This window comes from Anabas testudineus, chromosome 21 (genome assembly GCF_900324465.2).
Source record: "Anabas testudineus chromosome 21, fAnaTes1.2, whole genome shotgun sequence".
In the NCBI taxonomy this organism is placed as follows: Eukaryota; Metazoa; Chordata; class Actinopteri; order Anabantiformes; family Anabantidae; genus Anabas; species Anabas testudineus.
The window spans coordinates 19,096,291-19,109,467 of record NC_046629.1 but is presented as its reverse complement, the minus strand read 5'-3'; the positions used below and the strand labels follow the sequence as shown (position 1 = coordinate 19,109,467).

The following is a 13,177-nucleotide window of genomic DNA, read 5'->3' as shown; positions in this document are numbered from 1 at the left end:
CACCACTTGGTGTCTGTGTGTATGGCCATCCTAAATCCTTGCTGATTTTGAATTTTCTAAGAAGACACAAGAAGCACTGGTCAAAATGTCTTTCTATTATGAAACTGGTGTATGGAGAATAATATTCACAATGACAACATTAGGCATGATAAACTGCACAATGTGCACTGCACACTGTCTGACAGACAATACCAACTTGTATTGTTGCGGTAGATCATCTGTAGATAACGGTGGGAGGATGGCACCTTTCGAGTGCCCTCAGTGCACTTAGTTGGGGGCCATTTGACAATTTGCTCTAAAGCTACCAGTTTAGATGAACAGATAGAGAATTTATTAATCCCAAAAGGGATTTTTGGCACATGCAGACACCACTTTGATGGACAGACATGTTCAATGCAGACAGTCTGAAGACAACCAAATAATACATGGCAAAGTCATCTATTATTCTGCTAAGTCTTTAACTTCCACTTGATCCTTCCTTGGAAACTGTGTGTGTGTGTGTGTGTGTGTGTGTGTGTGTGTGTGTGTGTGTGTGTGTGTGTGTGTGTGTGTGTGTGTGTGTGTGTGTGTGTGTGTGTGTGTACATCTAATCAGTCGCCTTACAAAGCACCAATCAGATGCTGAGTATTACAATTGTATAATGTGTTCTATAAGACACTGAGGCTTATCAGTGACATTATGTTTCTGAGAAAAGACCAATGCATGATTATGTGTGTACAACTTAAATCCTTCTTTACACATTTGCTGGAATCCCCAAGAATAACAACAAAATGAATGTAGTCCATGACATGATCCTGTACCTCTTCACTTTGGTCACTGTCAAATTGTAGACAGTGTGTGCAGGGGATTGATGTGTCAGAAAGGCGGCCTGGGGAGATATGTAGTGTTGTGCCCCCTACTGGTCACCCACACCTTAAAATTCTGCATTCACTCCTATCAGCAGCATAATTCAGCAAAAACTGCAATTAATACATAAAATGAAATCTGAAGATGTATTCAAAAAATCTGTTACTGTAGGTTAGGTTGCTGTAGGGTGTAGGCAGATGTATAGTGAACATTGCTGTGTGCTCTTTAAAAGTAGGTTCAACAGCTAACTTCACTGCTAGTAAAGTTTATACAAGTGCAAGACTATAATGTATACTTGTCATCATATATTATATTTCATAATAATACACAATGCAGTAGTTTTGCTTAAGTGAAATCCAAGCCTTTTGCTTTACTTTTTACTGTTTTACACTGTGGTAGCAATACCACAGTAAAATACACCAAACTATTTGTTAATTTATTCATTTATTCACTTGTCCTTTGTCTGCAGTCTTTGCTCTGTGGGTGTAACAGAAGAGTGAACAGAATGCAATGAAAAACCAATTAGCTGCTTTTGGCACCAAACACTCAACACATGCATCCCACCTGAGACCAGTTTCACATCCATTCTCCTGTCCCTTAGTGGCCCAAGGTCTCATCCAAGCTTTAACTGCTTCTCATAGTCGTTTTAAGGCTCTCTTATTAAAAGACATGCTGACACCGCAAAGCATCCATTGCTATGGCTGGAAATATGAATCAGGGATGCACTACTGCTAATGCTAAGCCACAAAACTCCATTATTACCTCTATACCAGCTCCCTCTCACATAGATGAAAAGAGTGGAGACACTGGTGGAATAGGAAGCTGATTGTGATTGATGGCTTCCCATTAGCTAGTCTGTTATTGCTCCGGCTGGGGGGAACGACCACTGAGTTGTAACACAACACATTACCTGAGTGTCTCTCCCCAGCCCCAGCCGAGAGCTGCTTAAATAAAATATAGACCCTCTCTCCAAGATCCTCATTCCCTGCTCAAGACACTCCAACTGTTATCCCGTCAAGTGTGATTTGCTGAGAATTCCCACTCAATCATTAGTATTCATATTAACTGGAGTCAGTGTTGGAGATATCTGCACCTCTTTCTCTCTCCCTCCCTCCCTCCCTCTCTCTGCAGGCCTGTACATTCTGATTGTGGATGTATCTGCAGTAGTTTCACCAGGTCTGATTATTGTTCTCCGCCTTCTTTCTTTTTTTTCTTTCGTGCTTCCTGTCAAAATGATTGATTGGGACCAGGGCAGAGAGTGTCCTGCATTACCCCAACAAATGATCTGGCCCTTGCTTGCAGACCTTGGCCAGAAAGAAATCAATATTTCACCATTAAAATCTATCAGAGGTGAGTTAGGGCAGCGGCTGTCAGAGGTGACACTATCAAGCCACTGCAACATTAAACCTGACACCTGCAGCACATGAGTAATCAATATCTAGTGGTTCACAGATCATTTGTGGTCACCTTTTAAGCGGTGATGGATGTCTCCTGGGGTAGTGATTCATGTTGTGGCACAGTTTAACAGGGTTTTATTCCAGTTTAGACGGTCATCCCTCAAAGACGAGCTGGATATGGAGCACCGTGGTTCCATGCTAAAACCTATTTCATTGTATTCGGCCTGTCCCCAGCTATTACTGCCTGCCTTTTATAGGTTTTGTGTCATGCTATGTGTGAAAAACACATAAGTGAATGTAAGAGTTTCAAACTAGATGTCAAAAGGACAGCAGGAGGCTTGTGGTGGCATAGTTTTGTGGTGGTATAACTGGTCAATATGGAAATCGCTGTATTATGTTAAATCTAAATCAATTGTGCCCACATGCTACTAGACACAAATGTCGAAAAATAAAATAGGATCATGATTGAATTTAAAACACTGCAGCATAAAACACTAAGTTTATCATGGTATTCCTCTCATCATGGCCATTTATTCTCTTCATTACTATATTGTAGACAATACATTACATTACATAACATTTAAATTTAGTTATTTTTATTTTAGTGACTCAAATAAAGGTATTAAGGTACAAAGCAGCAAAAATCTAAGTCAATGAGGAGATATTGGAAGGAAAGTGCCAAGTATGTTTTTTTTTTATGCATAGGACGTTGCAGTAGTAATAGTTGTCACAGCTAAAGAGTTAAAGATTTTTTTCCCAAATATTTTTTGAATATTGAGAGCAAGGCTGCAGAGTTAGGAGCATGTCCCACCACTGTGAGACAACTGAACTAAAAAGCTTTGCTTTTTTCTGTGCAGTTTAGAGACCAGAGCACAGTAGAAGAGAGGGATTATAGAATTTGATCAGATTGCTTTAGTAGGGATGTGCTACTGAGTTGATCATTCTGTAGTCATGTGGTTTGATTGGTGAGTGAATCACCTGGTAACGTTAAATAACTCCCTGCCCAAATTCTTTACTAAACCAACCAGTGTTGTTACCAGAGTCTGCTGTCTGCTCCAATTTAAATGAGCACAGGGACTCTGATTGTTTCTAGACCGAAGCAGTGTGTGAAAAAACAGACAGTTGAAACAAGTAAAAAAAAAAACAGATGCCACTGGTTGTGCTAATCTTAAGGGCCAACAGTAGAATCACAGTGTTCATGTTACAAAGTAAAACATCACGAATGTACCCTAAAATTATCTTTGTGTTTTGTCCGACTAAATAGTTAGACAGTGGATCATAGGTACAACAAACTGTGGGAACCATCAGAATGAATTATCAGATATAGGATTATTAAAGAGGCATATCGAAACCAACCACTGAAGTCTAGGTATATGAGGACAGCAGTGATTGCCTCTCATTTTGGCTCATCTTCAGCAAATATATGAGAGCTCTCAACCTTGCCTCCTGACCCTCATTCTCTGAGAGGAGATAATTGCTTGTCAGGAATAAATAGAGAGATTAATGAATTCATTAGTGGAGGGGAGTTTAGCTCTATGAAGCAACACTTACTGCTATGACACATCACGCCTATTGTTTTACTAGCTAGTTAGCCTTGAACAATAACATTCACACAGCAAATTGCCTCATACACTCATGTAAACCACAGAGAATCTGTAACCTTATCCTGAAATTTAGCAAGAAAGCAAACAAAAGCTCCTTAAATTTTGATTATTCATCTTAATTACTTATGTCTATAAGAGCCTGTGTCTGGGGGAGCTGGTACAAGGCAGGATACATTAATCCACATTAGCAATGAATGCTGTACCAGTTGACGTGTGCAGTTTTGCAGTGGCACTACAGTTGTGTACAAACACCATGCCAGATACACAGTATCTCCACTTAATTATGTAAAAATGTTATATAGATTAATTAATTAAAATATGCTGCTGCTAATTTACCCACATTTTAATTTGGTTTCCATTTCTAATACACAGTTATAAGTATTAGAAAATAAAAAAAATCTAGATTGTTATTTGACTTTATATATACATGACTACTGTAGGTAGAGTTATGGTAAATCTTCAATATCTTGCCCAAGGACACTTTGACATGTGACAGGATGAGCTGGGAATCAAACCACCGATCTCATGCTTGGTAGATAACTGCACTACCTGCCAGCACATAAGAATGTAGATATGGTGAACGAAAGCAAGACTGCAGGGAATGAGACTATAGATTGATACCTATGAGTTGTACAGCACTGAAGTCTTTTGTCATACTGTGTAAATAAAGAGTAATAATAAGAGAAGAGCCACAGTGTATTACAGCCTTATTCTTATAATGTAGTGTAAACTACTTGATGTAAAATTACACATTAACTAACTTTACTGTGGTGTGTATATGATATGAAGAAAAATGCTCAGTTTAGAGGTTTGCATTTGTTGGACACCAGGGATCTGTTTATATCGTTTTGTATCATTTATTTTATCACAAAAGATCTAAAGGTGAGTGCATCATGCATCGTCTGATTTAACATTTTTGTGAAAAGCTTGGTAAGACATTGGAACTATGTCTTACAAAAGGACGTAGAAGAGACATTTTTGCTCATGTTTTTGTGTTGTGCAGCACTGCGCGAACAAATCATATCATATCGTTCTCCTGTTACATGTTTTTTTGGCCTCACACAACACAACAACAATAATTTATAATCATTAGAAAAGTCAGAAAATAGGTCTGTTGATTTAGAATTTCAGGGTATGCCTGTGCAAGTGCTTGACTTCTGTTACTTGGACTGGTCTGTACTACAAATCATTTTAAGCTGGTTCCATTTAAAACATTATCCTGCTGCCTAAATTTAGGCTGCATCATTAATTCAAAGTTACTTCATTTTTTAAATCTAGTAAAGAGATTCAGTAAACATATGGTAATAAAGCACCCATATTATGCCCCTACTATAGGCTTTAAAAGAAAAAAAGCATGTGAAGTCTCCTAAATGGGCCTGCTCACTGTCATGTTGAAAAGCAGTGTAGATTAGTGAGTGGCAAGTCTGTAAATATACACAAACTGGCCCGTTCCAAAGCGACCCAGTGCCCCCACCTCCCTGTCTGTTTGCGTCTGCATCTGTGACTTCTTGTAAACCATGAATGAAGTTTGTTTAGGAAAAAGAAAAAAAAAAACAAAAAACAGAGGCACTACAACTTAAAAAGACGCAGCAGTAGGATACCAGAGATTCTGTAATAGCAGCAAACATAGTTAAGCTGCACTGTGTTATAACAATGTCAGATAAACTACTACAATAAACTACACTATCCAATTCACCACTGCCAGAAAAATATTTTTTGAGTTTCACATGACATCTCTAGGACATCGTGATTTTCCCGCTCTGTAATTAGCCTGAATATTTGTCGAGAGAAGTTAACGTTTAGCATTACTGTGCAGCTAATCTGGCAGACAAATAAAAGGAAACACTCAACAAAACTTTGAATGAGGCCTAGGTTTAGGCCATGGATAGTCAGAATCTGTCCATCTTTGAGTTTCCGTCTTGAACTGAATCCAGCATACACAAATTATTTGGAACATGCACATATACTGGGCCTCTCCGTTACAAAAACAAATAAATCCAGTTTGTGCCTCCCAATTAATAAATTAACGATTTAAAATGAATTGACTTGAATCAGTTTAAAATCAATAGCACTTGATATTTACCTATATATTTATGAGGAACAATAATATCCACCCAATAAACTCCTGTGTGGTGTTTTACAGTGGACACATGTATAAAATGCCTAGTTGATACATTGTTGTTGTTTTTTTTTTTTCAGTTTGATATGGATTTTAATTTCATTGCTACAGTCTTTCCCCATCATTTTTAGAAGTAAACATATTTAACAATATGTTAAATTAACCATCATGCATGTGTAAACAAAGCAAAATCTTCACAAAACTCTGTTAGCATTAAAAAGTTTCCTTTATCACATTTTCCACATTATCTATAAACCATATTATGAAATAGTGCAAAACACTGTTCACTTTGAACTCTAATAATGCATCATATTTTAACAAATTGTTATAAAAAAAAATTTCTTACAGACACACAAATGCTCACCAATTATAATGTGGATGTTTTTATTTATTAGTTTCTACCAGCAGGGTTCTTAATCTGTCCAGCCAGCCAACAAACACTGACTGAATAGAGAATGACTGATTGTAACACACTTGAACACTGCTTCACACTATATTTGTGTCATTAGTTTCTCTGTCAGTAAGTTAACTTTAATGTAACTGCGTCTATGTGTGTTTATGTCACCACTTCTATAGGGAACTATACAGCCAACCTCAGAAGAAAAAAAATGACTGTAGAGCAAATAAAAAAATAAAACCAATAAAAAGTCTATAGACAAGATCCTGTAGCGGTGTTGACAATACTTCAGCAAAACACCATAAACAACTGAAACCATAATGCAAATTGGTTCTAACAGTTTACGTTATGTTAGTTCCTATCTAATGTGTCATGTCTGTAAATATTAAGCTTACACCATTAGTGAAACAGAAATGCATGTATAGAATCCAGATTGTGTATTCTAATTGTCTGTTAAGTCCTACCTATGTGTCACAGTTCATCCTCACTGCCAAATTCAGACAGTTACCCATTCAGTCAGGTTTGTTTGAACACAATAAGCTGAGAAATTTGGCATTTCTGCTATTTTGGGTAAAGCAAACAAGCAACTAAAAATAGGCTGCAGATATGTTTCTTCCTGACATGAAAAAGTATTTTAAAGTACAAATGGTCATACAATAATAGAAATTAATTCCAGTTTTGGCATAATTTCCTCTGCTGGTGTAAACTCTTAAAGTACCAATGAATACCAACCAAATGTTTTGCAGTCGATTGAGAAAAAACTCTCTGGTCAAGTTTCATTAAATTTTTTGATGCATCTATCAATATACCTGGTAGAAATACATTCTGTACATGAACACTGTATGTCCTATATCCTCCCAGCCAGGAATGGCATGGATGCGGAACACATCACTACTCCATTATCAAGAAAATGTAAATGTATACAGATCTTTCTGGATATAAATGAACTAGACTTTGTGTTCTCCACTGATAAATTAAGGATGTGAATAGATCAGGAGATAAAAGAGTTTAAATCTAATGCCATGCGACTGTGTTTGGCATAATGGAGGCAAAGGTTTCAAACATCTGAGCTGATCTGAAGAACAATACATGCTTTGCTGTTAATCCCTTTCCAAGCAAGTAGTTATAAAAATGCATTAAAGAAAAAAAAGACAAAAAACGCTGCCCTCATTGTTCACGTCAACTCAGGTCATAATGAAGCCAGTGAGCACTCCAAGCTCTGAATGGCCTGAGAGCCAATCAAAAATACTGTCTTGTCTGGCAGCTAGCACCAGACAGCCGATCAGGACCTCTGGGCTGGACCAACATGCCTGACTGGCCTGTATGCAGATATTCTCCAGGAACCTGCCTCTGGCTTCAGGTTGGTGCAAAAACAGTCATTTTAGCAGAGGCCTGATGAAACCAAGATTCCTCAGTCCTGATGGGACTTCTCCTGAATGAATTTATATTCATACTGGAAAAGAAAAAAAAAAAAAAAACACAGGTAGATAACCTTTCAGAGGAATCCACATTCGAGTGTATACCTCTAAAGGACGCCGAGGCAACCCTGGCATATAAGAAACCAACATGACTTCAATACAAGCAGATTTATAAAAATGATTCCAATTTCTTACCAAGGCTAACTGCCGTCCTATGTTTCCCATAGTTATCACTCCCGCAAAGAAGATACAAGGCAACCAGGAGCGAATGTACAGGAAATCTGGAGAAGTATACCTGTGCAATCAAAAGAACACATTAAAGCAACCTGGAATTCTGAAAAAAAAACAATATTCTCTTGTACAATTTTTGCCATGTATGTGGCTTCACAGTATACTGTACAGGTCACAGGTACTGCCATACAATGTAAAAAGTAAAACATAAACTGCAGCTATTTCAATTTATGAAACAACCCAACTACAGTATGTGCATCCTAGGTCAGCTTATGTTATCCAATTTGTTTATGTCTTAGTTGTCATTTAGAATTAGTTTCTCCTCCTATTATCATCTGCAGTCCCTTCGTCCTTCACCTTGTTTATTCTACACTCTTATCATCCATTGCCTTTGACACTGTATAATTATACAAACTTGGTGTGAAGGAACATACTGAAAGACTCCATTGTAAACAAGGAGCTGGGTAGCCAGTGTTGCCAGCAGGGCGATGGTGACTCCAAGTCCAAAACCGCTGCGGGAGCGGTCAAATGTCCACCACAAACCAATGGAAAGAGCTGCCAGAGTTAGTGACAGCTGGATGTTGTTGGCAAAGTCGACTTTCTATCAGCATCAAGGTCAAGGTCCCGACAATATTGTAATGTACTCACACAATTCAGCAGTAAGGCGAGGATACCTGCATAGCTATACCTTTGACCTTGCTGGTCGTCTAATCATGGCAATGAAAACACTAATTACACTCAATGCGAAGAAACACTGCAGTCTGACAAAGTCTTAAACAGACTGGATATTTTTCTCATCAACATACAAAAACAAGAATTAGAAAGAACAACAGTTGCACAAAGCCCTTCAGGATACAGCACTGGCGTGATTAATTCCAACAAACACAGCCACGCAGCGCATCACACTCGACCATTCCCGTTTGAACTTGTGTGGCTCACCCAGACGTCTATCGATGCAGGGATATAGCAGCCCAATCATTGCTGCGAAAAAAAGACCATAAAATATGTAAACAACAATATAGTGGCTAAAAATATCACATTATATAAAATGACTGACTCAGCACCTAAATCTTATCTATTACTACAGAGCAAAAGTAAATGGTCATTGCAAACACTGACTATTGTTTTGTTTTTTTTATTGCAGTTGAAGTGCAGTGGTCTGACCTCAGTGGCTGCAAAACAAATAAATTTTTGCACTGTAAGAATGTAGTAACTGTGGGGGAACATAGAGTAGCATGTTTTAGCAACAAGTGGAAGTAGCATACTCCTGCAGAAGGAATGCTGTATCTGGGGAGGAAAAGATCCTCAGGCGGTCCTGCTTTGTACTGAGCCACTTTGGAGCAGGCAGCATTGCTCTTCATTTTTTTTCCCACAGCCTCACACCCAGGGGACAACATTTCAATAATGCCGGCTAGTAGAGGCTGCTAGGCATGATGTGCATTCATACAGTGCCTGTAAAAAGTGTTCACCCCCTTGGGTGTTTCATCCTTTTATTGACAAAATCAGCAAACACTGATTTCACCCCTACATATTTTTATTTAATTGACATTTCTTTATAGAAACCCGTTTTCACTTTGACATTAATTAGGTATTTTTCTGACATTTTTTGTCAAGTTGACAACTTTAATTGACCATGATTGATTTATAATGTCAATAAAAGGATGAAACATCCAAGGGGTGAATACTTTTTTATAGGCACTGTATGTTAGATTGTGTGTTTATGTGTGTAGAGGATATACAGTTTGTATAGGGCTCCCTTTTAAATAAGCTCTGTAATTTTCTCTTACTGCAGTATGGATTACAGTATAATGTTGATCTACAGAAGTAGTTCACCATAAAGTGCGAGTTTGACATGGACATCTAAACAAATATTTAGCACAGTGTAGCCTACTATATGAAAGTACTTGTTGCCACTCTGTTGAAAATTTGTGAGAGGTAGTTTTATGCTTCAGGTCAGGTACCACCAAGACTTTTATTCCAGCTCATCCTCTTATCTTTTGACACATAAATAATCCAGAGAAATTTAATCACTCGTCATGGGGTGTGTGCACAAACCTGAGGCTGTGCCACAACATGGTGGCACCCACCAGGCTGAGGAGAAGATGCTGCTGATGACATCAGGAGGAAACAGGGTGACGTTTCGCTGTACCTGAAGTAAGTTCAGCACCAGGGCCAGAAAGACACCCACAGAGAACAGCATGGCCCCTCGAATGACTAGGTTAGTACTTCTACAATACAGAGTAAAAGAAGTCAGGAGGATTGAAAGATACACTGCCTGTCCAAAAAAAACAAGTGACACACTCTAATATTTCATTGGACCACCTTTAGATTTGATTACGACACGCATTTGCTGTGGTCTCGCTCGATAACTTCTGCAATGGCAGTCCAGAGTTGTATTAATTTTTCGGCAACATCTTTAATTGATGATGAGAGAGTCAGACCGCTGTGCAAAGTCTTTTCAGTATATTCAGGTAGTCAGCTGATCTCATTCTTTGGGCACATATCATTGCTGAACCTAGACCTGACCAACTGCATCACCCAGGTCATAGCACAGCCCCCACAGGTTTGTACGAGGCACTAAGCATGATGGGTGCATCACTTCATCTTCCTCTCTTGTTATCCTGATGCACCCATGGGTAGTAAGGTAACAGGGTAAATCTGGACTCATGAGACCACATGACCTTCTTCCACTGCTCCAGAGTCCAATCTTGGATTAGGGCAAATTGAAGCCTTTTTTCCCCAATTAGCCTTACTGACAAGTTTTCTTAAGGCTGCACAGCTGTTTAGTCCCAGTCATTTGAGTTGCCTTCGCATGTGGAAATGCTCTTACTTCCACTATTAAACATAGCAGTGAGTTCCATTGTTGTTTTTGATTTGATTTCACCCAAACATTTAAGTGATTATGGGAGTTAACAGATGCACATGCACAAATACCTATGTGGAGCAGGTACATAGCTAACCTGTTAGTGATGACCGAGATGTAAGGGCCCCTGGAAGGGCGCAGTGCCTGCCCAGACCCCGACCACTGCTGCTGGCCGCTGGTCACTATGCTGTCACTCATGGCTGTCAATGTCAGGGACATTCGTAAGCCTGTGTCAAGAAAAAGAAATAGTGTGTGATTCGTTTATCGATCAGGGACTTAAGTCTTCCTCCCCTGACATCCCAATGCAAGCTGAAAACAGTTAAGACAGAGGTTGGCAAAAAAAGAGGAAATTCCTAAAGCACTATTCACATTATACACACAAATGTCACAGGCACACAGGGGAATTATTATTTTGCCTACTTGAGATCACGCAAAAACCCTGTAATCTGAATAAAAAATGTTTATTCATCAGATGATAACATCCACAAGTCCACTGGCGGCTCTTTCTACTCCTGACAAGCCTTTTTTTCTTACATTGCCATTTAAGCAAAGACTGAGTTACTCATACTAGACATCAAAACCTTCAGATCCAAGTCTTCACCCAAATGGGTAAGTGGGCTTTAGTTTTTTTAACAAACTCTTCAAGAGTTTCTCACTGTTGACACAGAGTAGCACCTTTGGGATAATTGGAGCCTGGATCACTCTTACATGCATTATTGAGCCTGGTAGCTTTCAGAAACAATCTCGATTTGGTTCTTTAAATGTTATCCTGTTTCTCACACTCCTTCCATTTAGGAATAAAAGGCTTTATAAGCAAAAGGGAGACTAACTGTTAACTTTTGCTAATATATCTGGTTAATCACCGAACCCGCTGCTACGCTTCTGTGTGATCTTTTATTGTTATTATTATTGTGGTCTTTTGCGTCTAAAAAGATCACATTACCAGACTCGGCTTTAATTCTGCCTGTAGTAACCTGAGACCTAAGGCTAACATTTAATCTCAACGCAACGTTGTTCTCCATGCTTTTCGACTTCTCAAGCGACACAGTTGGCACAAGGTTGTTAATAACCAACTTATCATTACCCTGAGACAACAGCATTTTTCTGTCGTTCATTAAGGTTCTACCTCCTGCTCCGTTAGGAAGAAGCAAAACATCTCTATCCTATCAGCAATGACTAACTATTCATGATGGTAGCAGACATATTAAGTTAATTTAGCTTGACATTAGTTTGCTGTCTGGTTAGCGATGGCAAACGTCAGGGTCAGGCTAGGCATCATAAACTATGTATGGGTAGGGTTAGGATGAAAGTTGAGTCAGATTAAGGCAAGGAACAACACATGTCTATGGGGAAACCGGCTACACTACCCCGAGAAATTAGCTAGTCCACAGCACTGGACTCTAGCTAACCGATATGCTAAATAGCAAGCTAGCTAAACTATATTTGTCATTATCAGCTACCGCTCGGAAAAAAACTAAAGAGGAAGAATTACTGCTACCTTATGTTGACAGAGACCATCCACGAATGCAAATACACAGTTTACAAGACATTAAAAATATCTCACTGTAAAATGGTAGGCTGCAATACACGAAAATATAAATTAGCCGTGTCTCCCTGTAACACTACTTCCGACCGTCTGAGCTGAATGAACACCAATCAACATCTAAAAGCGTGACGTAACCGCGTTACACAAAGCTGACGTAACAGATGATTGGAGTGTACAGTCAATGGATTAACCCAATAAAGAATTCTTACAAGTCTGCATCAAGTCAGACTTTGATGTTACATACCGTCCTTATTATAAAAGATAGAGCACAAGCCTATTCAAGATTCAAGATTCAAAAAACTTAATTAATCCCAGAGGTAAACTGTTTTGCCTCATTGCAGAATATATAGGGAAGAAGGGTTTTCTGGCTATTAAGTTTACTAATTATTTAGGTTTATTTAGTTTTTGATGTCATTTTTAAATACATAGTTTGTGAAATTAGTAAAGGGTAGTGCAAAGTGTTTCAGCTTTCAACCACAGAAATTATCTGCATGTCATTCCTCTCACACAAACACACTCACTGTTTGTTGGTCTGTCTGTCTATCTGCCTGTCTGTTTGTTTGTTTCACCCATATTTATCTATCTATATCTCAACATATTTGATTTGGTCTTGTGGTCTAATAGGCTTACAGAAAAGCAGCAGTGAGAAAGTCATAGTGCGAAGTGGATCACTTGTAATCCTCAGTGCCATTTACACTCCACACTCCATATTTAGCATACTGAGCCTGCCTGCTCCTTATGATGGGGTTTCAGGTA

At 38.7% G+C, this 13,177-nt stretch overlaps 1 protein-coding gene across 2 annotated transcripts; it reads right to left on the bottom strand.

Moving 5' to 3' along the window:
- Window positions 1-6,173: 6,173 nt before the first annotated feature.
- insig2 (insulin induced gene 2) lies at window positions 6,174-12,508 on the bottom strand. Of its 2 annotated transcripts, none has more exons than XM_026377231.1 (7): window positions 12,440-12,508; window positions 10,973-11,102; window positions 10,068-10,240; window positions 8,869-8,993; window positions 8,447-8,613; window positions 7,977-8,076; window positions 6,174-7,816 (listed from the first exon to the last, which is right to left on the bottom strand). In XM_026377231.1, the coding sequence occupies exons 2-7, from the start codon at window positions 11,092-11,094 to the stop codon at window positions 7,775-7,777; spliced, it is 729 nt and encodes a 242-aa protein (XP_026233016.1). In that variant the 5' UTR covers window positions 11,095-11,102; window positions 12,440-12,508; the 3' UTR covers window positions 6,174-7,774. The 2 variants fall into 2 exon arrangements, with proteins under 2 accessions (XP_026233016.1, XP_026233015.1); XM_026377230.1 differs by having other exon boundaries at window positions 12,374-12,502.
- Window positions 12,509-13,177: the final 669 nt, after the last annotated feature.